Source organism: Peromyscus leucopus, chromosome 15 (genome assembly GCF_004664715.2).
Source record: "Peromyscus leucopus breed LL Stock chromosome 15, UCI_PerLeu_2.1, whole genome shotgun sequence".
Lineage (NCBI taxonomy): Eukaryota > Metazoa > Chordata > Mammalia > Rodentia > Cricetidae > Peromyscus > Peromyscus leucopus.
Window position 1 is genome coordinate 78576729 of NC_051076.1, and position 24116 is coordinate 78600844.

General features: G+C 40.0%; 1 protein-coding gene across 3 annotated transcripts in view; it reads left to right on the forward strand.

The window, feature by feature from the left end:
• The window catches only part of LOC114701108 (contactin-associated protein like 5-1-like), a 902756-nt gene that overhangs the window by 770459 nt on the left and 108181 nt on the right, over positions 1-24116 (forward strand). For all 3 annotated transcript variants that reach the window (XR_005092928.1, XM_037211055.1, XM_028881060.2), the window contains one exon: positions 6188-6412. Coding sequence is in view for 2 of the 3 variants with exons in the window: in XM_037211055.1 (XP_037066950.1) it covers positions 6188-6412 (225 nt within the window). In the remaining variant the exon portion in view is untranslated. The remainder of the gene's footprint in view (positions 1-6187; positions 6413-24116) is intronic.

The window sequence follows — 24116 nt, forward strand, 5'->3', positions numbered from 1 at the left end:
TTATAAACTGTAGTTGCTTACCTACACTCAGGCCAGCTCCATCCCATAGTTGTTGCTTACTTTGGCTGTTGTCTCACAGTCCAGACATCACTAATATGATGGGGTCTCTACCTTCACCAATGGCTTCTTGGCTTCTCTTTTGTAACCCTGACACTACACACGGTACCAGACTTCTTCTCCCCATGGCCCTTCCAATCCTGGGGTTTCTACAGTAACCAAGGTTATATCTTCGCCAATGACTTCTCATGATGCTGTGTTTCAAGTTTTATGACACCTTCAGTACGGCGGTTTCCCACCATTTGGAAGATTCTTAGATATTTCCAAGTTTGTTGCCAGCTTGTGATGTAGCTTTGACTCCTCTGGCCTACAGCTTTGGGTGTTAACCCTGAGTAAACACTTTCCAGAAGATTTTGCCTCCGTGATTCTGGTCTCTTACTAATCACAGCTGATTTCCTCAGCTCCAGCTGACCAGCATCTGTTTTCTCAGTGCCGTACAGGTTTCACCTTCAGGAGTTTTATATACAAAATATCACACCAACAATCCCGATAGTCTATTCTTCCCTCTGAAATGTAACAAGCTCAGCCTCCATCACCTGCTTTGCCCTCAACATTGTTTCAAATTCATACAGAATAGCCCAGTAGACTCTGAGCCTACAGTGCTTTTTCCAGGCTAAAGTGCCAAATACATTCCACAATCCACATTCTACCCGCAAACAGCATGTTCATGTCTATCCCAGCAGCATCCATGAACCTGCTCCCAACATCTGTTTCAGTTTAGTCTCTTTTGCTATGGTAAGTGCTATGACCAAAATAGCTTGGGAAGGAGAGAACATATCTGGTTTACAGGGCAGTAACCCAAGGCAGGGACCTGGAGAAAGGAACTGAAGCAGAGACCAAGAGGAATATTGTGTACTGGTTTGCTACCGGTGGCTTGCTCAGCCACCTTCCTTGGATAATCCAGGACCACTTGCCCAGGGTCAGTACTGCTCAGAGTAGGCTGGGACCTCCTACACCAATCATTATTCAAGAAAATGCCCTTACAGACTTGCCTGTGGGACAGTCTGATGGAGGAATTTTTCCAATTGAAGTTCCCTCTTGCTGGTTTACCCTGACCTGTATCCAGGTAACAAAAAATAACAAAGACAGCATATATAACATTCTTAAAGAATAAGCAAATGCATTTTAAATTAATTTGAAGACAAAGGTGTTCTCAGTTTTCACATGAGGAAAACTCTGCTAAAAACTCTGCAAAGTCGGAGTGCAGCCTTGAGTGGTCCCATCATTACAAGAAGCACATGCAGATGCAGGGGACCAGACATGATGCCAAAGTATACCAAAAGTATCCTGTAGTATCTATGTCAAAGTCTTCTGATGGGGAAGGGAAACCTTGATCAAAGATTCTACCTGCATCTCTCATCCAAACATCCCCCCCAACATCCTCCTCTTTAGCCACATTGGTACAGCTTCCTTTTCTGCAACATTTGTGTTTACTCTCCTGTGTTGATAGCAGCACAACTGTTGTCCACACCTGCTAAAATACCTGTTTCTCATTTGGATGTATCAGTAAAATAAACAACTGTGTCCTTCTTAACCTTTTCAGGGTCCTACATACTCTACTGTTTCTAATTTCTACCTCTTTATTGAAATTAAATGACCCCCTGGATAAGCAATGGATGTAAGATACCCTTCTTAACCAAATATTTGTCTTTACAATTGCCTCTGGGAAATGTGACTTGGAACTGAAAAGGAGAGCCATGTGCCAAGAGAACCCTGAACAAAGAGTGTTCCCTGGTGGGGTGCTGTTCCCTGCTTTTCATTACAGCATCATGTATGCCAGAGCTGAGGTTTTTAAACACGTGGGATATCAAGGATGGAATTAAGGACATGTGCTCATTCACCTGTCCTGGGCCCAGTCACCCATTTCCTGTTCCTTACGGTGCTATAACAAGGAAGAAACATTCTTTGGGGATTATAATTTCAGGCATTTTATCCCATAGTTCCTTGGCTCTACTGCTTTTGCGTCCATGTTGACATCATAGGTAAATGTGGCAGAAAAACTCTATTTCTTACAGCTTCTGTGAAGCAGAAATGAGAGGGGAGATGTGGAGATCCCAGGATCACCTTTCAAAGTCATGCCACCAATGGTCCAGCTCCTTTCCACCAGCTCTACCTTCATGGGTTGTTCGTATTTTTATTTTTATTTTTTGGATGATTGTGTATATTCATTCTGTGAGTGTGGGAGCCCAAGGATGCCAGAAGACAGTATCAGATTCTGTGGAACTGATCCCAGTGGTTGTTAGCTGCCTGACATGGGTGCTAAGAACCAAACTCAGGTCCTGTGGACAAGGAAGAGGAGCCCAGGTGATGTGAAAGTCATTCACCCTCAGAGCTGGGGACCTTTGATTTATTTGGTCTGCTGCTTTGCTTTAGGGTTTTTTTTCTCATTTGTGATTCTGATTTTATTCTGAATAAAAATGTGATGGAAATATCCCTCCAGGAATATGGCTCTTTGCTTTTTTGTGCTTTTTTAAAGAGTTATTTATTGTTAGTCTTTTAGTTAGAAACAATTCAAACCCAAAGAAATCCCCCCTGGTAAGGTGTATCTGTCCCGCTTCCTGTTCTTCCCCACATACCCTTCCCTACCTAGGTTCAGATTATTTTCTTTGTCAGCCACCTCAAAATCTCAGTGCCTCTAGCAACCTTCTGCCTCCCAAGAAGCCACTCCTCTCTCTGTCTCTGTGGATTTGCCGAGGTGGAACTCTCTTATAAAGGAACCTTAATGCATATTGCTTCTTTGTTTCACCTTTCTCCGATTAGATAATGTTGTCACTTCTCCCAGGTCAAGGCAATTTTTTTCCTTTCTATTGCAAAAGTGTTTTATGGCTGCTCCTTTCTCTGCTTGCCTGTTGGTCAGACAATGGGCACTGGACTGTCTCCATTTCCTTCTGAACAATACTATCCCTGAAACTCATGTACGTGTTTAGGACTGCCATATCATTTTATTACATGTATTTATTTGAGCAAGGGGAGCTGACAGAGCACGTGTGCTGTGTGGTCCTGTAGAAGGCAAACAGCAACTTTCAGAACCCGGTTTCTCTTCTTCCACCTGTGAGTGATGGCACAGGGGAGAAACCGTAGAAATGGCTGCTCCATGGGGAGTATACTTTTGTTGATTTTAAATATGAGAGAACAGACAGAAGCATCTGGAAGAGTCCAGAACTGAAAGAAAACGAGCAAATAGGACTGGCAGGGCCAGGGCTATCTCCCCTGCAGGGCTTGAGGGGTGACAGAGAGAAGTGGGAGAAAATGGCAGGGAGGCTAGCAAGAGAAGCAGAGAAGCAGGGCTGGGGTGGAAGTGTGGGGCCTGCCAGTTCTGTAGCCTGGAACAGCCTGGGAAGGAGCATAATGGAGGAGGGAAGACGGGCCAGTGGGCCAGGATTCCAGTGCAGGATTTGAAATGCACAACAGGTACGTGTGTTAGGTACCATGAAAGACTGAATGTTAACTTTGATAGGTAACCACAGGCATATGCCAAGGGAATTGGCCCTTTTCAGTGGGCAGAAACCAATTTCACAGATTCCTAAGGAATGCTACCTGTGAGCTTTGATCTTTACACTAGAAATCCGCCTAGAGTCCAGCTTGAGCTGAGCCTAGACTTTCACTTTGGGCCAAGTCAGTGGGACTGCCCTTTCTGGGAATACTTGAGGGGGTTTCCCCCTTGACCTAATATCACTGTGCAGCACTGGGTATAAAACTCAAGTCACTAAGACTGGTGAGTGACAAGTTCACTTACCTGCCGAGCCAGCTTGCTGCCCATGTTTCATCTCTCGAGGAACTGTTAAATTGTTTTTCAAAGTGGGTTGTGGACTTTCCATCTTACCAGAAGTGTGCAAAGCTCTAGTTTTTCTGCACTCTCACAACCTGTTACTGTGTGCCTATCTTATAGCAGACACCCCACTGTATGGGAAATGGTGCGATACTGTGGCTCTGACTTGCTCATACCTAATGACTAGTCATGCTAATCAGTCTTTCAAATCATTACCATTCATTTCATGTCTGGTTTGAATAACTGCATATTCAAACCTTTTGCAGATTTTTATTCTCATTGCCATTCATTCACAACTTTTTCCTCTTTTCTGAATATTTGTCCCTTATAAAAATATAATTTGCAAATTTATCCTCCATCTTATGGGTTTTCTTTTCAGAGTTTTCATTATATCTTTTGAACCAGAAAGCTGCTACATTCTGATGGAACCTAATTCATCTTTTCTTTCTTTTATTGGTTCTACTTTTACTGTCATACAGGAGAAATAATGGGTGGGTTCAAGGGTGTAAAAGTTTGTACCTATGATTTCTTCTGAGTATTCTATAATTTTAGCTCTTCTATTGAGAATCTTGTTACATTTTGAGTTGATTTTTATATTTATTTATTATCTATTTTATTTATTTATTTAATTCTCTCTCTCTCTCTCTCTCTCTCTCTGTGTGTGTGTGTGTGTGTGTGTGTGTGTGTGTGTGTGTGTGTGTATGTGTATGTGTGTTTGTCAGCATGCCAGGGCAGTAGTGTGGTTCGAGCACAACTTATAGGAGTAGCTTCTTTCATTCTACAGGATGTTCACAGGGACTGAACTCAGATCATCAGGCTTGGCTGCAAGCATCTTTATCCTCTGAGCCACCTTGGCAGTCTTCATATGATTCTTTTGCCTGCTAATATCCATATGCCTAGGTATCATTTATCAATGTGTACATTTTTTCCTTCAGCTTTCTTCTATTATTGACTGAATAACCAATTCTATCACTTAAATATTTTTGTTGCTAAAAATGCTAGGCAATAGATTTGGAAATTGATGTACAAATCTAGAAAGTTAAACCTAACTGAACCACATAGACAATCATTTCAAAACAATCAAACAAACAAAAATGTTACTTGCATTTAATATAGTGAAGATATGGAGATCATGATGTGTATTTTATTTATGCCACAGGTTTCCTTTATTTTATCCAATAAGCATTCTCGTATATGTCATAAATATTTGTAAGCCTAAGTTTCAACTGTTGCAATAGTTCCCATTATAAATACTGTCTTCTCTTACTTAATTCATCAGTCACCGGAGCTCTGCAGAAATAGTCTTGGTTCATGTTCTTACTCATATACCATTGTCCATGGGAGACAGTTGTTACATATTTATTCTCAAACTTCCTTGATTTCTACTTTCTAATGTGTGGGGAATTCTTATTTTTACCAAAAGAAACACTGATATAACTTGCTTGATGAAAGACAAACATTCGTTTTGAATCTTTCATAAGATTGCACTAGTAGTCCCAGTCTGCCAGAGAGTATGCATAAACATGTAGCATTAATTAGGTGACACTATTACAGACTGGTAACAGTTTTCACAAGGCAGAAACATGGGAAGAGCATTAGGAAGCAAAGCTAAGTTTGGTTATGTTCCCAGTGCCCCACACTTTGCCAGGGAATATCGAGGGAGGATTAGGAACACTGTACCCTTCTTTTGGGAAGAAGAGAACCCTATCATAGTCACATGAACTCAAGTTTACCACACAGTTTGACAGTCAGATGTGCACTCACAGATCTAAGAAGTCCATCTCCCCAGCTCCAGGTATACTTTCTTGCAACACAGAGGTTCCATTAGTCTAAAGCCTGCTGGGCAATGTTCCTCAGTGATTTACAAAGACCATCTCACTGAATAACATAGAGATACTGAGAGAAGGTTAGTGATGTGATTAAGATCCCCAGGCACATTTCTAATCACAAACAATGGATAAAAATGGCTGTGGAAACGGCTCTGTCAGCACAGTGCTCGCTGCACAAGCATGAGTGTGGATCCCTAGCACTCACATAGAAAACAGATGTCCTAGAGGAGGTGAGATAAGAGGAGTTCTGAGGCCTCTGGCCAGCCAGTCTAGCTAGTACGGGAACTCTAGGTTTAGTGTCTCAAAAAACGAACACACCACCCTTAGTTTCTGACATGAATCCTCATGCACATATGTGATCATACACACGAGTAGATTTGAGCCTCTTCAAAATTGTTAAGCTCATTGTCTAATTTTTTTAACATCCCTCACACAGTGCTGGGTGCAAGGAAACAATGGGCAGGCATTAAAATTACTTCAAGTAGTTGACTCAGTGTTTGAAAATGTGCTCTCTTGTTTTCTTTTTTTACAGAGATTTCAGCTCTTTTTGATTCTGGCAGCTCGGTTATATACATGTTTCAAGAACCATACCCGGTGACCAAGAACACAAGTCTGTCATCTTCAGCTATCTACACAGATTCAGCCCCAAACAAGGAAACCATCACACTGAGCTTTGTGACAGCACAGGCCCCCAGCCTCTTGCTCTTCCTCAATTCCTCGTCTCAGGATTTTCTGGCTCTCCTGCTCGGCAAGAATGGTGAGTGTTGGTGGCTTGAAGCCACAAGGCCAGCCTTGCCTGAAGGGACAGCTCATGCTCAGCAGAACCCTGCAGAGCAGAGCAGCTAGGCAGCTTCAGCCAAACACTTCATTCCAGTTTTCCTTTACGAGGCATAATCAGTATCCTGGGACAGTGTCAATTTGCCACCAAAGTCTCAAACTCATCCACTTTAATTTGTCTTGATTGTGTTGTGATGATTCTTTACTATTTGTTCTATGCTGGAATCCAGTAAGTATAAAAAGATCATAAGGAGGTTTGAAATTCAGAAGGGCAGTTTCCATATGTATCCTGCCATCTTTGCTGCCCTGCCCTTCACTGGGGCCTGGTAGAGCATAAATACTGGCTGTGTTCATAGGTGGGCGTTGTCTAGGTCTTCCAGGCAATATGGTGTAGGAGCCAAATCCTGTGGCACAGAACCTCACTTCTGAGAATCTGTTTTTTTATCTTAGAGATACCAACTCTTTGTACATAATGGTTGACTATTGATCTGTGATATTTTCCACTCTGAAATGGCAAGAGCTGGAGTATTTTACTTTGCCAAAAAGTACTACTAATTGATAAATGGAATTTTGTTATTTCTTTCCTTTCTTACAATTATTAAAATTAGTTATAAAACTCATGCCTTATTATAGAACATTGTACCCTGACTTCACATACATAGATGAACTCAAGTGTCTTTTGAAGGCGGCAGCTCTTTGTTATCTCTGTTTCTTTTCTATTGACATCCCCAATAAAATAGAATTTGCAAGGAGACTTTGTTTCTCAGTTTTCAAGGTATCTATCTATAGTACCTACCTGTCATGCTGCTGCTCATAAACATACAATGATGGTGTGAATCAAGCTTTGGAAGGAAGGTTGACCTAGTGGATATGAGAAGGTTAGAGAAAGGACAGAAATTGTATCATGCAAGAAATATTGATGGTAACCATATATGGTAGCAATTGGAGGTCAAGCTTTTTGATCACATAATTTTTTTAATCACACTATGCAAGGACAAAACCTCCTAATAAAGCCATGACCAAGTATACTGTGAAATCAAAATCTTACCACATGAAACAATTGTTTAAACAAATGAACCACTGAAACACACACATATCTGTCTATCACATGATCTCACATAACACTGTCCTATGGTCAGAAATATGGTTCAAATCCTCTTGCAATCTTCTGGTAACACTACAGGATTTTAGACTTTTGGTCAGTTTATCCCAACCACAAAGTTAAGCTCCAGGGTGGACTGTTGAGTGCCACAGCAGAAGTGACACCCGTCAAAGGCAGCATGTATATGACCTTGTCTATACCTCAGGTGCAAGGTACATATTTGTGTTGGTGTGTTACTTTCTGTCTGTTCTTTGTGTTATGTTTCTTTCTCACGGTGTACTATGTATGAATTGAATATAAAGAACTATTCACTTATTCTGAAAGGTATAATGAATATTTGGGGTCATGAAAGATGAAACAGCCAAATGAACAACAATAATAATAGATAGTTCATAAGATGCTACAGATGCCATTTATTTTGAGACCAACATGGAGGAAGGTAAGACAAAGTATGGACAGGCAGGAAAGAAGAGAGATAAAGAGAAAAGAAGAATGAGGAGGAGGAGGAAAAGGATGAGGAAGCAGAGGAGGAGGAGGATAAAGATGAAGAAGAGTGGAGGAGGAAGACAAAGAAGAGGAGGAAGAGGAAATTTGATTATTTTTCAAGCTCTTGGGTGATTTAATCACCAACTTCTCACTAGACTTTTAAAAGTTTAAGCACAAAAACATCCCAATAAGTCAGACCTTCAGCTTTGCTATGGCAATCCTTTCAAGTGTGTGAGGCTATCTTTGGACCCCAGGCATGGACAGTTCAAGCAGGTACATGTAGTGCAGACAGCTAATCCATGGAACATCCAGGAATGTTTCCTGACAATTGGCCCAGTACTTTCCCTTCTAAACTGCATCACTTTCTCCTGGTGTGTTTGGACCATAACAAGATGGCTAAAGAGACAGGATTGTTCCTGAAGTACCTTTAGGGTAGGCTTTCACATACTTATACTAGTCACAGTATATGCCTGAAAATATGACTGCCATGAATACATGAAATAGAGAACAGCAATCACTGCAGCTAATTATTATAATGAGCCCATACTGTGCTTAACTCTCCTAGTAACTCTGGTTACCCATTGATATTAATATTCCTATTATGCCAGGTTTCTGCAGTTTTAGAAACTGAGACACAAGGACAGCAAATTAATAATTCATAATATCACAGTGTTAATCCTGACATTTTAGAGAGAAAAAACAGTTCCATATTTTTGAGCCAAATTTGAAGCAAGTTTTAATTAAGTACTTACCAGAAAAATGGACTCATCAGATCCACCCCAGTTCCCAGCGAGAGTCATACTTTTCAGGGACTTAAAAAGGCAAAACCCATAATGCATTGCATGCTCCATCAGGTCTAATCAGGGGCAAACATACATCCTGATATATTTCCTGCCTATGTACCTCCCACCTGCACGTGATCAAGCACATCCAGAGTAATAGCTTCAAAAAAACTTGTTTAGGGAGGTAAAAGCATGTGGCTTATTATTTCCCAGGAACTACAATAACCAGCATTTCAGGAAGTTCCCTTTCCCTTGGGCAGGTAGGGCTTGGAGATAAATTTTGGCTCTTAATAACAGCAAGCAGGAGTCAGCAAGGGGATCTAAACCTCCCTTTCACAGCCCAGTGGCACAGTCAGGTGTTTGGGTGTGTTGTGTCTTCACGTGGGAGCATCTTGCAGGAACTCTCAGGCTTGCTGGTCCAGCCCCTGCGTGCTGGCATCATGGTTGTACACCACCATACCCGAGTCTACTTTCTTAATCATGAGGACTAAATAAAAAGTGCTAATCTTTTAACCTGTAAAACACATGATTCTTTTAAATACTTAGTATGTTTTTTTTTTTTTTTTCATTAGGGAAGCATTTTTTAATTCCTCCCTGGCATATTCTCATGTCTTCCTTAAAGTCTCTCTTCCTGAGAAATGCCACCTGACTGTATCGGTATTTACATTTTAGAAACCCCCACTAACTTCTCCAAACAGAGCTGCACAGGCCCCAAGTGTTGGTTGTGTAGGTCTCAGGATGTGTGAAAGCTCAGCTGTGCAGCATGGCTTCTTAGGCTAACTAACAGGAGAGGCTCTTGACACAGAGAGCCATTCTGTTAAAGATGTGGATCCCATCCAAAAGACAGTCACTGGGATGTCAGGGTTGTTGTATGATGGAACAGAGAATTGGGCCAGAGACACAGGCATAGTGGTATAAATAGACAGCTTATTAAAAAGGAGAAAGGCAGTCCTGAATAGGGCAGCAGGCTGGTGGGCTGGAACTGGCCTCAAGGTCATGTTCCTTTATAAGGCATTTGCATAACTACCTTCTTATTCCCGGGGCTTATCTAGCACATCCCCTGTTAGGCTATGTGTATCCTTTAGGGGAGAGGGTTTCTGTGCTAAATGGTTATTTTATATGCTAATCTTGATCCCTCTCTCTTACTTTTTCCCTCCCACCACACTTCTAGCCCATATCATTCTTGGCTCCTCCATGCAGTGGGTAGTCAAATAGTCCAGGAGATGGTTTGTTTAGAATCTGTGATATTTTCAGCCATCTCCATACCCTCAAAGACATAACTGAGCAATTATTCACATTGTTTCCTTAATTTTTCTAGTGGTGTTATTATTATGACTAATATGAGAGACTGTGGACAAGCAACCCAATGCTGTCTCCATTCTATATGAAAAGAGAAACAGTCTAAAGCTACCCAAAATGTGCAAAAACCAACCTAAACACCTAAACAGAGTTGGAGTAATCATATTTCTGTAGCAATCTAGCTGGAAAGAAGATGTTGACCAACTTTAATAATAAACTTCAGAGTTTAGTGATTATACCACTGGAGCAAATATCTTCAGTGGTATTAAGTTCCTTACCATTAGTGATCTTCAGATATCAATTAAGGGATTATTTGCTGGGGAAAGAATAATAATTTGAGAAGTAGATGAGAGACCAAATAACAATCAGCAAGAGTTGAATTTCTTCCTAAGTCTTAGATTTTGTGATTCTTTATTCCCTTCTGTATCGTCTTTCATGAATATATGTGTCTGTGAAGGCTTCATTTGCAGATTTTGAAAGCTACTTTAGGAATTAAGAATTCATGTTTTCAGCATGTTCCTAATGTATCCACAACATTAAGCCATGACCTGATTAACAGTGGATCAGGAACTAGGAACATTTTGATGGAATTTGGGTACATTACAGTGAGAATTGTACTTCTGAGCTCAAAGCAGTGGCTCACACCTGGAAGTGGAGGCAGGAGGACTAACATTCAAGGATAGCTTCAGATTTGTAGCATGTTCAAGACCAACCTGGGCTTCATGAGACCCTGTCTCAAAAAGAAAAGAGAATCTGTTCCTTGTTTGGATGTTAGGGGTCCTTATAAGTTGAAGTAAGATAAGGAGAGTGAAAGTTCAATTGGTGAAGTTTACCTTGAAGTCCTCTGCAATCAGAATCTTCTCACAGCTATCCTGGGCACAATCAACAGTCTTGTGTTCCACTCACAGCTGTCCTGGGCAGAATCAACAGTTCTGTGTTAGAAAGCCTCTTACCTTGTTCTGGTTTTAAGATACCTTTAGGAATCTGGTGGTGATAATGATGATAAGGCCAAATTAAAAGGAGTCCCATTTGTTCTCTCAGAAGGCTGCAAACTCTAACTCCAGTACTGTGGGCTGAGAAACCAGGGTGCAGATTTAGAAGGGTAAATCTTATAAACAGTCAACAAAGTTCTCAGCTGGCAAATAGATTTTTCATAGTCAGGCCAGAGGTGAGAAGATGCCTGTGAGTCAAAGGCATGCTTGTGAGACCTGCCCTGGCAGCAGTTTCTTTTGGCAGGACTGCGATTCTTCATTGCCCTCTTTGTTAATATTGATGTCTCCAGTTCTGGACTTACTCAGCCTAGGTTGCTGCTGTCACTTCCAGTGAAAACAGAGCTTGGTGTTTAAATAAAGGAAAGGATAGTCACTTCTGGGATGTAAACTCTCTCTCCCTCTCAAACACACACACACACTGGAAGATGGGGTAGATTTTGAGGTGCGAGAGTTTTTAAGTCACAGAAAACTACTTAGAAACTTGGAAATTGAAGAAAAGGCTTTAAATGGAAGCAGCATGTCCAGAGAGGGGAACGATCTGAGAATATTGTTGATCTCTACATTCCATTTTATTTCTGTATGCCTGTGGGGTGTGTGTGTGTGTGTGTGTGTGTGTGTGTGTGTGTGTGTGTGTGTGTTTGTGGTGTGCATGCAGGCACACACATGGAGGCCACAAGACATGTCATCTTCAGCAAAGCCTTCCATTTCTTTGTGAGATTGTCTCTCATTTGCTATGAGTTCACCAATTAGGATAGTCTGGCTGGCCTGTGAGCTCCAAGATTCTGTCTGGTTCTCCCTACCAGATGCTGAGGTTATGGTACATGTCAACACAAATGGTATCAAATCAGGTCCTTGTGCTTGCAAGGAAAGTGCTCTGTGAAATACAACATCAGCCCAGCCATACAACATTTTACTGAATAACAATTCTCCCTACCCCATAATACCAACATTTTTTTTCTTCAAAGTTGTCATGTGACAAATATTCTTGGAGACCATGCACTGCCTTTAAGAATCTGCTTTTTAGCCAGAAATGTATCAGCTTCTCATAGATATAAGGTTTGTACAGCTTTAGTACAGTTAGACTATTTGCCAGGAAGACTGTAGATACGAGATCCAGGGAGAGAACAAGTTGACCCATTCATTCTGGCAGAGAAAGTCACAGAATGTTGTAGAAAGCCAGTCACTTTTCAATCAGGAGTGATGTCAGTGTTCTCTTGCAAACAAAATTTTAACAAAACCTTTTAATTGTTCTTTCCTCATTTTATCATGTTATTTTCACTGTATATTGGAAAATGTGTGTGTGTGTTCACCTGTGGCAATTATTTGCTTCTGTCTTCGCTCTGAAAAATTGTACTAACAGAGCAATTTAAGGAGAAAGAGTCATAATTTGAGGATAGCATCCATCATGGAAGGGAAAGAATGGTAGCAAGGAGCTGAAGGTAGCAGGAACAGAGGGGGATGAATGCTGGTGCTCAGCTCTCTTCCTCCTTTGCCTCCAGTCCAGGACTCCAGGCCTTGTAATGGTGCTGCCTACATGTAGGGTAGGTTCTCTAATTTCAGTTAACATAATCTGGATAAACCCTCAGAGGCACGGCTTGAGGCTGGTCTGTTTTGTGATTTTAGATACTGTCAAGGTGACAATCAGCATAAATCATCATACTGTCTATATATGTATCCATGATGCAAATATTTAAATTGGTCTTTTGGTTCCCTGATACTTGAAATAAATAAGTGAAGTTAGAAGATGCACAAACAAAGCTATCAATCTATGCTGAAATTCTCTCAGTACAAAATCCAAATGATGCTCACAGGTCACCTTCCTTTCGGGGTTGCTCAGCTGCCTCTGGAATTGAGTGATTTGTGTGTCTTCGCTTTAGTATTTCTCTTCTATCAATTCTGCTGCAGCACATAAATTTATAAGGATCACAGTCTGAATTTCTGATTGCCCATACCTCAAAAGGAATAATCATGACCTCAGATACCTTGTATTTGATATATACTAGCTAAAGGGAAATAGAAAAAAGGAAGGATCATGACATAAAGTGTCTTCAAAGTCCAAAACTTAACAGTTGCTAGACAGGGTCAATTTGACAATAGCATGTCCTTTCTATCCCCACTTCCTCTCAAGGAAGCTCTTCAGAGGTTACTGCTTCCTCTTGCCACCCACTGCTCTGACACCAGTATGCTTGAGTTCTTCTGGGCATAGGGAATTCTGATGCACAAAGCTGGAGAAGCATGACCCAGAATGTTATTTTCTTGGCCTCACTTGGCCCTGATCACTTCAATCTCTGGGATTGCTCTATCTATTGATACTTTCCATGTTAGGCTTGATTGCATCATTGCATACATGTGTGAACTTTAAATAATTTCTTACTTCCCTTCCATAATCCATTTACTAATAGTGTGGCTGTGACCCATTATGACCTTTCAGCAATGACCATGATTGCTCCTTAAGGGCAGGATATGTTCAGTACCTTACTAACCCACAGTGCTTAGTGATGGGTCTGATCCCTGGAATAGAGGCATGTGGGTAGGATACAATATGAACACTATTTCTTGTTTTTCTTCTTTTTATTGTAGTGAATCCTTTAAATTTTTTTGTTTGCTCCTAAGTATCTAAATATTATTTAGATATAATAACATCTAATATGAATAGAAGTTTGCCTCTACTTCCTACCTTAGATTTTGAAGTACTGATTTCTCCTTCTTCTATTATGGTTAGATTTGGAGTAAGAGAGTAATTATATCAAATATGGTCATTGAGGTTGAAGCCCTGATCCTAAAGAAGACACTGGAGGAAATTATCTTTTCTCTTCCCATGGCATCTAAGGACAGAGTTGGGAAGGTCAGCATCAATAAGCAAAGATGAGAGACCTCTCTCTAAGTGGAAAGACTAAACAGCTTCATCTTCAATCTCCAACACTAGAAGCATAAGAAAAAAATCATATAGTAGGCCAAGGGTTTCTCAGTCTGTGGTATTTTATTTTAACCAATTAAATACAGACAAAATAAAATAATGTGTGTGTATATATATATGCATATATATGTATATATATACTCAACAAACAGAAATTTACAAAGCATTTCATCACCTTATTGATAGTAGTAATAATATGAATTATTAGATTAATATTGTGTTATCAGAGCATGAATACAAAGGCCAATATTTAAGACATTTAATATTCAAGGATAATTAAAAGAGGAAATGGAAAGTGCCCAGAACCTAGAGGGCGAGCACTTCATGGGCAGAAAATTGCTAGAGGAAGGTGAAAATAAGGGTATGGGTAGTCTCACATCAGGTGGCTGTCATTGCACAGGGAGAGCAGATTTAGCTATGCACAAGCATGAAAGCAAGAGCATTTAAGAATGACTTTTTTCTATGTCCTTGTGAAACATACCTTCTAAAGAGAGGTAGAGAGACAGCAGAGGGGATAAAAATCAAGGAAGAGAGAATGTATGTGAAGGATTAATAGTCTTGTGTACTGACAGATCATACACTTTAAGCCCCAGTCAGTAGATACAGCTAAACATGGTTTAAAGCCTCTATGTGTTTCAGTCATGGTGAGTGTAGAGCTACTTGCCTGTACAAATCATTATCAAAGAAAACCAAAATATGGAGAATAGAGACTTCTTAATCAGTCCTATAAGTTCTTGGGCAAGGAACACTAATCAAAGGCTTATATAGACATGAAGCTAATGAAATATCAGATATAATAACTCTACAGACACCTATTGAGGTTATTCTTAGTCTATGAAGGCTGGAGGCAGAATGCTGTTGACTAGGTGACATGAAGGGAGAAGTCATTTCCTTAAAGGGTATGAAGACTAGGAGTGCAAAGTCAAGTGCTGGCTGGCAGAGCTGTTGTCTATTGAGGGGTCTTCTGCTGGGTTGACCACCTTTTCTACTTGTGCTCATGTGTTTACATCAAAGGGAGATGAAGGAGCAGGAGAAAAAGTGAAAGAGCAGGGGAGGAAGAGAGAGAGAAAGAGAGAGAGAGAGAGAGAGAGAGAGAGAGAGAGAGAGAGAGAGAGAGAGAGAGAAGACAGAGAAAAGTGGAAATTTCTGAATCATCTTTTCTTTGAAGGATGCTCATCCTGTAAGATCAGGGGATGTCCTTTGTGACATCATTTGTTACTGGGGAAATTGGCATCCCCTCTTTAGTTCTTCATCTCTTCAAGGTAGTCAAGATGTGCTCAAAAAGAAGGTCAAAGATAACCTTATTAGAGTCTAAAACAAAACTGAAGTAGGCAAACTGTAACTCTCTGCAACTGCCCAGAGGACACAGACACAGAAGAAGAGAGAACCATGCTGTTTAAGTTAGGCATGGAGATTGGCTGCATAGCAAAAAGAGAAAAAAAAGTAAGGAATCCAAGAAGGTCAGACAAAGCACAAGTGGGCTCTGGAGAAGCATCTGAAAGAAAGGACAGAAGATAAGAGAAAGGGATGGTTACAGTGCTCAGAAAGAAAGGCGGACCCAGCAGAAACTCATGACGATCATGAAGCTTCACTAAGGGATTCTGGGAAAGAAAAGTACATTATCAGATTAAAGGAATAATTGCTTTTCATCTCTTCAGCTTGGCTTAGTATGAGCCAGCCTTCCTGACGGGTGGTTCCTTGAACAGCTGATTAGCCAGCCCATTTATATCAACTCTTGGGTAGAATGTAATGATATGCCTCGACACAGAGGTTAATTCTATTTTTAGTGTAACAATTAATCTTAATTATCATCTTCAAATGTAGCCACATTGAATGCTAAGCATATATATATACATATATATATGTATATATATATATAATTTATATATTATTTATAACACCTAAAATGTACCAGATACTGATCTATGTACATGTAATAGAAAAATTAACAGAGAATTATTGACTTTCAGAAGATTCATGAGATGAAGAGCCATGTTTGGTTCATCTTAATAGTATCATCAATGAGCAAAGCAGCTTAGATTATAGAGTGTTCTATCATTGAAATATGTATTCTACCTTTAGTAAGATAGTCACACAACTATCAAGTGCAGTAAGTCCTCAGAGAGTCCATGATATGATTTTGTAACCAAACACAGTGGTTTAACCTTTTGAGGCCTAAAGAGCAAGGAAAAAAGAAAAGATAAAAAGAGTGAAGTGTTGATATAAAAACACAACTCTCATGTGAAAAGGGATAAGAGATATTTCATTCTAGAGTCAGCTATGAGTGACCATGGCCACAGAACACAGAATACTCAGAGAACACAAATTTGGGGTACCTCAAACTTTACGTTCTAATGTGGTAACAGTTTGATAGAGTTTTTATCTTACCAGAACAGAAAAAAATCATGAATTAAAGAACTTATCCAATACATTTGGGAAATATTAGGTAGGAAGGTTATAGAAGATACTAGCTAAGGATACTCAGCCTCTTGGTTGGTGAGAGGTCATTACCTCTTAAGTTAATGTATCCCAAAGGGGTTTCACTTGTCAGTAATAAAGATGTTAGCTCAGACACAAAGTTGGGCAAGTGATGGCTAAGGAGGATGTTAAAGATGGGCAATGAAAAGAAGGTACCCTTCTTTAAAAGACCTTTTCTCACAGAAGGAAGGTTTAATATTACTGCAAGTAATTCTCTAGTCAGTGCTCTCCCCAAAGAAAGCAAAGGGTTTGGGTGATAGACATGCATACTCGTGGATGAAACTCTCTTTCTATAGAGTAGCTACAGTTTCCAGGTAACTAACAAATATGAACACTTTCAGGCAGAGAATTTAGTGTTAGAATGAGCAAAACATAGCTGCATCAGATACTCTAAAGAGAGTCAGAATGACTCAGCAATCATGAAGGACCTCTTACAGATTGCTCCAGAGCATCTTAGCTAAAAGAAGGACCATCTGAGGGTTCATGTACACTCATTTAAAGGGGCAACAACTTTCCCAAACCTCCAGCTGCCTAGAGGATAACAATGTCACAAGATAGCAGTGGAGTGACTCTGGGGAGAGAGTATGTCTCATCCCTGATGAGTGAATGAGCAAAGGCTTCTGAGTGAACTTGGGCAGGAGCAGAGGCTGAACTGAGAGTTATGGATTGTCAGTTTTGTCTCTGAAGTTCCATTTGGCCAACTCTAGCACATGTGTAGTTTGGAGCTCCATCTGTTGATCAGCTATTCTGTGGCTATATTTTTGAAAAGCCTCTGGATCTTCTCACTTTGTTCTTAGAACTGAGCAACTGCTTGTTTTTTTCAAGTAAGGTTGCTCTCTTACCACTATAATGTCTGCCTCTAATAATTATCTTCCCTTGTGATGTTCAGTTGTTTGAAAAGGCGGGCAAGGAGTGCTCAAGGTACCCTTTGTTTTCATCTGTAGATTTGGGATAATTGTGTTGGTCAAGGGTCTCGCAGTAGGTTTTGGGGATTAATGAGATCCTGTTTGTAAAGGGTTGCAAGACTCAGATGAAAGATGTGGGATAAATACAAAATAGGGTTATTACAGAAGGCACCAAAGAGCTGGCTGCACACTGAGACACCTGGATTGTTTTTTAAATGCTAGTGTGGAGAGATTGGGAGGTTGCATTTTTAACTTTTGGACTAGACCTCTAATTAGATGTTTAAGGATTAAAGATATATTTACCATCTGTGTGAAGAAAGTCTTTTTCAGGTGAAAGGCATGTTGTTATTCTTCTTGCTGGACTTGACCTGTAAACACTTGTACTTTGGGATGGGAGAGGGATTCTGCAGAAGGCAGGGCTTCTTCCATACAGTTCGTTTTCTTTTGTGCAACAAGGATGCCTTGAATGGTCATTAATTCTTCTACTTCAAAGTTCTTCAAGATGCACTTCCACTTTACTGTGCAGCTTGGCTCCTCAGTGCTTTAGCATGTGCTTGTGTCCTGTCCTCCTCCCTGTATCTATGTGTGCTTATCTCCGGTGACAGACCATTTCCTGCCATGGTTTGTTCGAGGTTTCGTGGAGTTTGTGTGTTTTGTGGTGAACATTGTATTCACTGCCTATACCAACCCCATTCCTGATGACACTGTTCTTGATGATCTAGGTTCAGGCTGAATGTTTAGAGACCTCTTACTCTAGAATGTAATAAAACACAAAGAGATTGCCAAGTATTGAAGGAAACTAGCCCCAACAATGCAGTGGTACAGATTAGAGAGAAATGATCTGTCATATTTGACAGAGGGCTATATAAGTGAGGATACTCAAGCACCATAGCTAGCTCTTTGAGATCTTTCTGGTGGGGTTTAAGGAGAGAAGGGGTAGTTTCTAAGTGTCATAGTTTGGGGGTGCTATTTTGATTGATATGTTAAATTATATAATCATTTTTCTACACTGATTGTCCCTTCCCATATTGCATCTGATATTAATCATATGCTTACTTGGTTATACAGAAGCTTATTGTGGTAAATAGAGGGTTCTCTCTAGAACTTTACTTGACAACACAGTTTTGCCTTATTACACGTAAGCTTAAAAACACTTCAGACCAGATCAGTGACTATGTTTGAATAGAATCTGTCTAAGTTTGAATCTTCCTTGAGGTGACATGAAGCTTAACCCATTGGTGAGAAAGAGGTGTGTGTGTGTGTGTGTGTGTGTGTGTGTGTGTGTGTGTGTGCTCAGCTGGATACAGATGGGTCTGATGCTGCTGACTGACTGCTATGTGAATTCAAGGTACACACAGTACCTGCAGGTAAGTGTCTAAGGCTGCCGTGTGTATTATTATTAGAAGGGTAGTATATGTAGGCAGAGCCAAACCAGGTCTCTGGCTACTGAAATATTCCCTGTGTTTGCTTAACTCAATGCCTCACTTAAGAGACATTTGTTTAAAAGAGGACTCAGGTTGAACTTATGGGCAAGGATATAAGAGGGTGAAACCCCCAGTAAAACATTTTAGAAATGTGTTGTTAGCATAAAATAAGAAAAGACTGCCACATCGTTCCTGTACTTTGTAATTCTACTGTGGCACACAAAGATGTACACAGGAATCTGGAGAGAAGGAAACGTCTCCACGGTGCCAATTTTTGTCACACATGCTGTAGGACACAGCTACAGCCCCTGGATGTGAGAGCAGCCAGCAAAGTTTGATAGTCCTGGTCAAACTGAGAGGTTGGAGTGGAATAAAACATGGGAGAATCTTCTAAGAACAAGTGGTTTTAATGTTAGCAATAAGGCTCAGCAGCATTGTTGTCATTCAGACAAATTGAGTATAAAAATGCAGGGTCCCGTTTAAACATGGATAGATGTACAAATTTATCAAGTCTCCCATTTCATACCACCAAAACTACATAAAGAATTTCAGAAAGAATTGAAAATGCTAGAACCCCAAAAGAAAAAGAGAACAGAAGACAGATAAAGGCAGGACAGAAATGTCAACAAACTGAATTGGAAGACTAAAAACCAGATAGAGGAGGGGGTGGACTCCCTTCTGGGCTCTGCTGGAGTGAGCTCATGGGAATATGTCCCACTGTCACTGCTGGTGTCTGCTGGGAACTGGTGTTTAGAGATTCTTGGCATCTTATTCAAAGAGTTGAAGTCATGCACACAAATAGCAAAGTAGCAAGGAATTTAAGAACAAAGTGAAAGTACAAGCCAGATACTGTGTAAGAGAACAGCGACCTTGAATGGCACTTATTCAAAAGCCCCCGCTCACTGTTTGGGGCTCCTTTTTTGTAGGTTTTCAGAAAGGAGAAGAAGTTGGTTGCCTGGTATAGCCCATGAGTTGTTTACTATTTCTGTTGATAGGCTTGGGTTATGTAATCCTCTGTTCATTGCATATATCCTTCCCATGATGCATCTAATTTTAGTCATATGCATACCTATCATGCTTAGGCATAAAATAGTAAATAAGGGATTTTCCCTAAAATTACCTTGCCTTGATGGGCATGCATCCAAATCCTGCATAGTCTGCATTACTGAAATGGCCTTAGCTCTGGGATATGCTTCAGAATGTGTTTGGCCATACAGGGGCAGTTACTGAAGTCTTTCCGGGAACTCTGTTGCTTCATAAGGGGTGTGCTTTCAGCTCTATACAAGTGGAAGCCAACTTGTTAAGCGCATTGTTGGGAGACAGCTGTGTGTCACTTCATCCAAGCAGGTTCTAGCATTGCCTGCCTCACTACAGCTGCTAATCACGGGACTGCTCTCTGCACCCTAAGCCTGGGCTTGAACATCAAATAGGGGGTGATCAGATGGTGTTTATGAAGGGAGATGTCTACTCTCAGTTAAATTTTCCATTGCTCAGGAAGATAAATAACAGGTTCCTTTTCATCTTCAACTTTGACTTATCTTTGGCATGTAGAAACTGAAACAACAATTAGCCAGAGATGAAGTCTCACTGTAGACACAGCAGCAAACAGACATGCAAGGCACTCTGCACACTAAGTTCTGGGATCCAAGCCTGACTTTATTGAATTTCCTTCTTCAATGCAGGCAACGAGAGTATTCTTCCACAGAATGAACAGTTTTATGAAAAATATACATGATGTCTAAATCTTTAGAAATACCCCCATTGAATATCAGTCTCCCATGTGATCTCCAGCCAATGATCCCTACTCATTAATAAGATCAGCCCACACTTTGAAATTTCCATCTGATTTTCAGTGTCCCAATCATTTGGGTAAATAAGAAACAAAAACTTCTGTGTCCTTAAACCTTTCAAGATGAGAAATAAAATAATCAAATGAACAAGCCAAGGTATTCATAAATGTATGCTTAAAGTGGGTGATAGAAAATCAGCATTTCAGAGGGACTGTGGAGATGACTCACTTGCTCAAGCAGGAGGACCAGAGCTTATCCCAGTACCTAAGTAAAACCCTGGCCCATGGCATCATGGGACTGTAACCACAGTGCTGCAAAGCAGAGAGTTGGATTTCCAGAGATCACCAATAACCTAGTTTTACCATTGGATGAGTACCAGGGTCAGAGAGAGACCTTGTCTAAAACAATAAGGTGGATGGAAATGGAATTAGATATCCACTTCAGTCTTTCCTGTAATGAAATATGTATGTATACATGCCTAGAAACATGTACAACACTTACATTAACATGTGTGTATAACACACATAACATCTTCATAGAGATAGGAGAATGTATAAATCCTTGAGATAAAACCATGTTTCTTTAAAATGATTATCAGAGATAATGAGAAAGAAGTCTTGGCTGTTTAATAGAAGAGATTTTTAAGTCTATGAATTTGGAAGATAAAACCTGAAAAATCACCCAGGAAACTGAGTAGGAATGAAGGGGTGGGGGTTGTGGGGAATTGGCAATACAGGAATAAGAAAGGAATTATAAGTTTAAAACAGGGTGTCTAATATCTTAAGGTATTTTCAAGAAGAAAGATCAGATGTATTTTCAAGAAGAAAGATCAGGTATTGGCAAACATTATTGAAAGTTACATCATGAAAAAAAAAGGAAGAAATAAAGTTTGTTTTCTCATGCAGTTTGGTGCACACCCAGAGTCTAAATCTAAAGACCCATGATTAGAAGTCTAACCAGGACAGAAGTTCTCAAAAAAAAAAATCTGATGCTTTGGAGATGGTAGAAAAACTAACCCCACAATTCTACGTCAAAGTCATTTCCAAGCTGTGATCATAGGTTTTGTTAACTTATCAGTCATGTATGACACGGCTGTATGAGCCTTCTTCAGGACATTTCCTGAGAGGCTACCTTACTTCTGTAATATTGACCCAAAGTTAGCAGCTTAAAACACCAAACAATTATCAGGGCACACCATTCCGGAATTGCCTGCGATTGGCTTAGTTGGAAAATAGTAGCTGTAGTCTCCAAAGAGGGCAGACACTTTGTCCTGAACCTTTGGAATCCAAAAGGCCCCATAGTCTGCTGCTAAACTTCCTCCTGTGACTGCTCACAACAGCTTTCAGCTCCCTGCTTTTTAATAATGTTCATCAGCTCTGTCCCATAGGAAGAAGCAGCACAAAGGACACTTGGGAGAAATGGAGGACAGTGAGTATAGGAGGTAATGACATGAGGCCTGAACACCTGGGTGTGGGAATTATCAGAGTGCTATAGAAGCAGCCTGCTGCCATGTACTTCACTAACAAGGCAGAGTTGGGGGAATGGCTCAGTGGGCAAAGTACTTGTCACCAAAACACACATTGAAACAAGCTGGCCAAATCCTAGCACTAGGGTAATGGAGACAGACAGATCCTCATGGCTCTCACTGACTAGATAGGCTATTTGACAAATTCCCAGCCAATGGGAATATGTATGCTATAGCTGGAGTTTTTACCTGGCCCACAGTGAGGAAAAATCTCTCTCACTCATCAGTCCTGCAGCCGCTCAGATCCAACCAAGTAAACACACAGAAACTTATATTGCTTACAAACTGTATGGCCGTGGCAGGCTTCTTGCTAACTAGTCTTATATCTTAAATTAACCCATTTCTATTAATCTATAAGTTGTCACATGGCTCATGACTTACCAGTATCTTAACATCTTCTCATGGTGGTGGCTGGCAGTGTCTCTCTGCCTCGGCCTTCCTGTTCCCAGAATTCTCTTTTCTGCTTGTCCCACCTATACTTCCTGCCTGGCTACTGGCCAATCAGTGTTTTATTTATCAATCAATCAATCATCCACAGCACTTCCCCTTTTTCTTTTTTCAAAAAGGAAGGTTTTAATTTTTACATAGTAAAATTACAGATAACAAAACAATTATCAAGCAAGAATTACAGTTACAATATCTAGTCTATTTATAATAACTAGTTTGTTTGTATTTGGCAAAATTAAAGAAGTTATCCTAATTATCTTATATTTGTGAGTCTAAGGTTTTATATCTAACTTATTTTTATTGTACCTGAGGAAAATTATAACTAGTCTTTAACTACATCAAGGACCCCAGAAGGATATGTTATTACCTGAGAAATGGGAGAAGGATGCAAGCAACTTTTGGGAGTCTTGCAGGGTAGACAGAGACAGCTGGCAGCCTGGACAGTCATCTAATGTTCCTTTGTAAAGTTGGGGCATCTGTCTTTAGCCCATGGGTCTAGAGTCTTTCAGTCACTTCTCTCTGTGTCCTGCAGAATGTCTGGCAGTTTCCTCTGTGAAGCAGGAACCTGAAGGACCATTTTGCCAAGCAAAGTTCAGTGGTCACCTTTCTATGGATCCAGCATGTCCAGTCAATCAAGAAGTTCAGACAAGAATAGTTTCTTGCCCAAATGGCTATTTTTGTCAAGGTGAAGATAAACTCCATATGGAGTATTTTCGATGTCCATCTTCTTCTCTGAAGTAAATCGGTGCTGCCAGGAGCAGGCATGTCTCACTATTCAGAAAGTCTAAATTTTTAAAAATATTTTAAATGCCAATTTTTTTAGGTCTTTGAAGTATTTGAAGATTACCTATCTATCTGAAATACATCTATGTATACCTAGAAGACAAAACTAACATGACTATAAGTTTGATTATCATAGAAGACTAATTATAAATCTGTATTTCTTAATTATCCATTCCAATCTAAATGAGTTACATTAACATAATACCTCAAACGAGAATATATATATATATATATATATATATATATATTATAAAAAATTAAGTTTCAACTTGTATCCATAGACTAAAATCCATAGCAATGTAAAACATTTTAAACAAGTTGCTCTTTAAAGGTAGATTTAATAATCTACCCTTTCATCCAACCATATCTATGTCATATCCCCTTTTTTCTTTAGAAAGAGATTGCATTTATATTTAACATGTTTTAAATAAAAATAATGGTTTTTCTCTGTCCCACATCAGAGGGCTCTTTTGATATGGGACACAAGAATCTTTTAACCTTTTTTTTTTTTTTTCTAATGTACTTGGATTTAGAGAAGGAGTGAGCCAATTTCATCTCCAAAGCCAGCTTGGAATATTTGAAAATTTGGGTGTAGCTTTTCTTACTACTTCCTGCTGGAGGGCAGTGCTGTATCTTATGGGGACACAAAGAAAATTTTAGGCTTATGGGGTAGTCTGTGAGGCTGTATTGTCTGAGCTAGTTGCTTTGAAATCGTTCCAGGTGTTGGATCATCTGGGCCATGGTGTCATTGGAG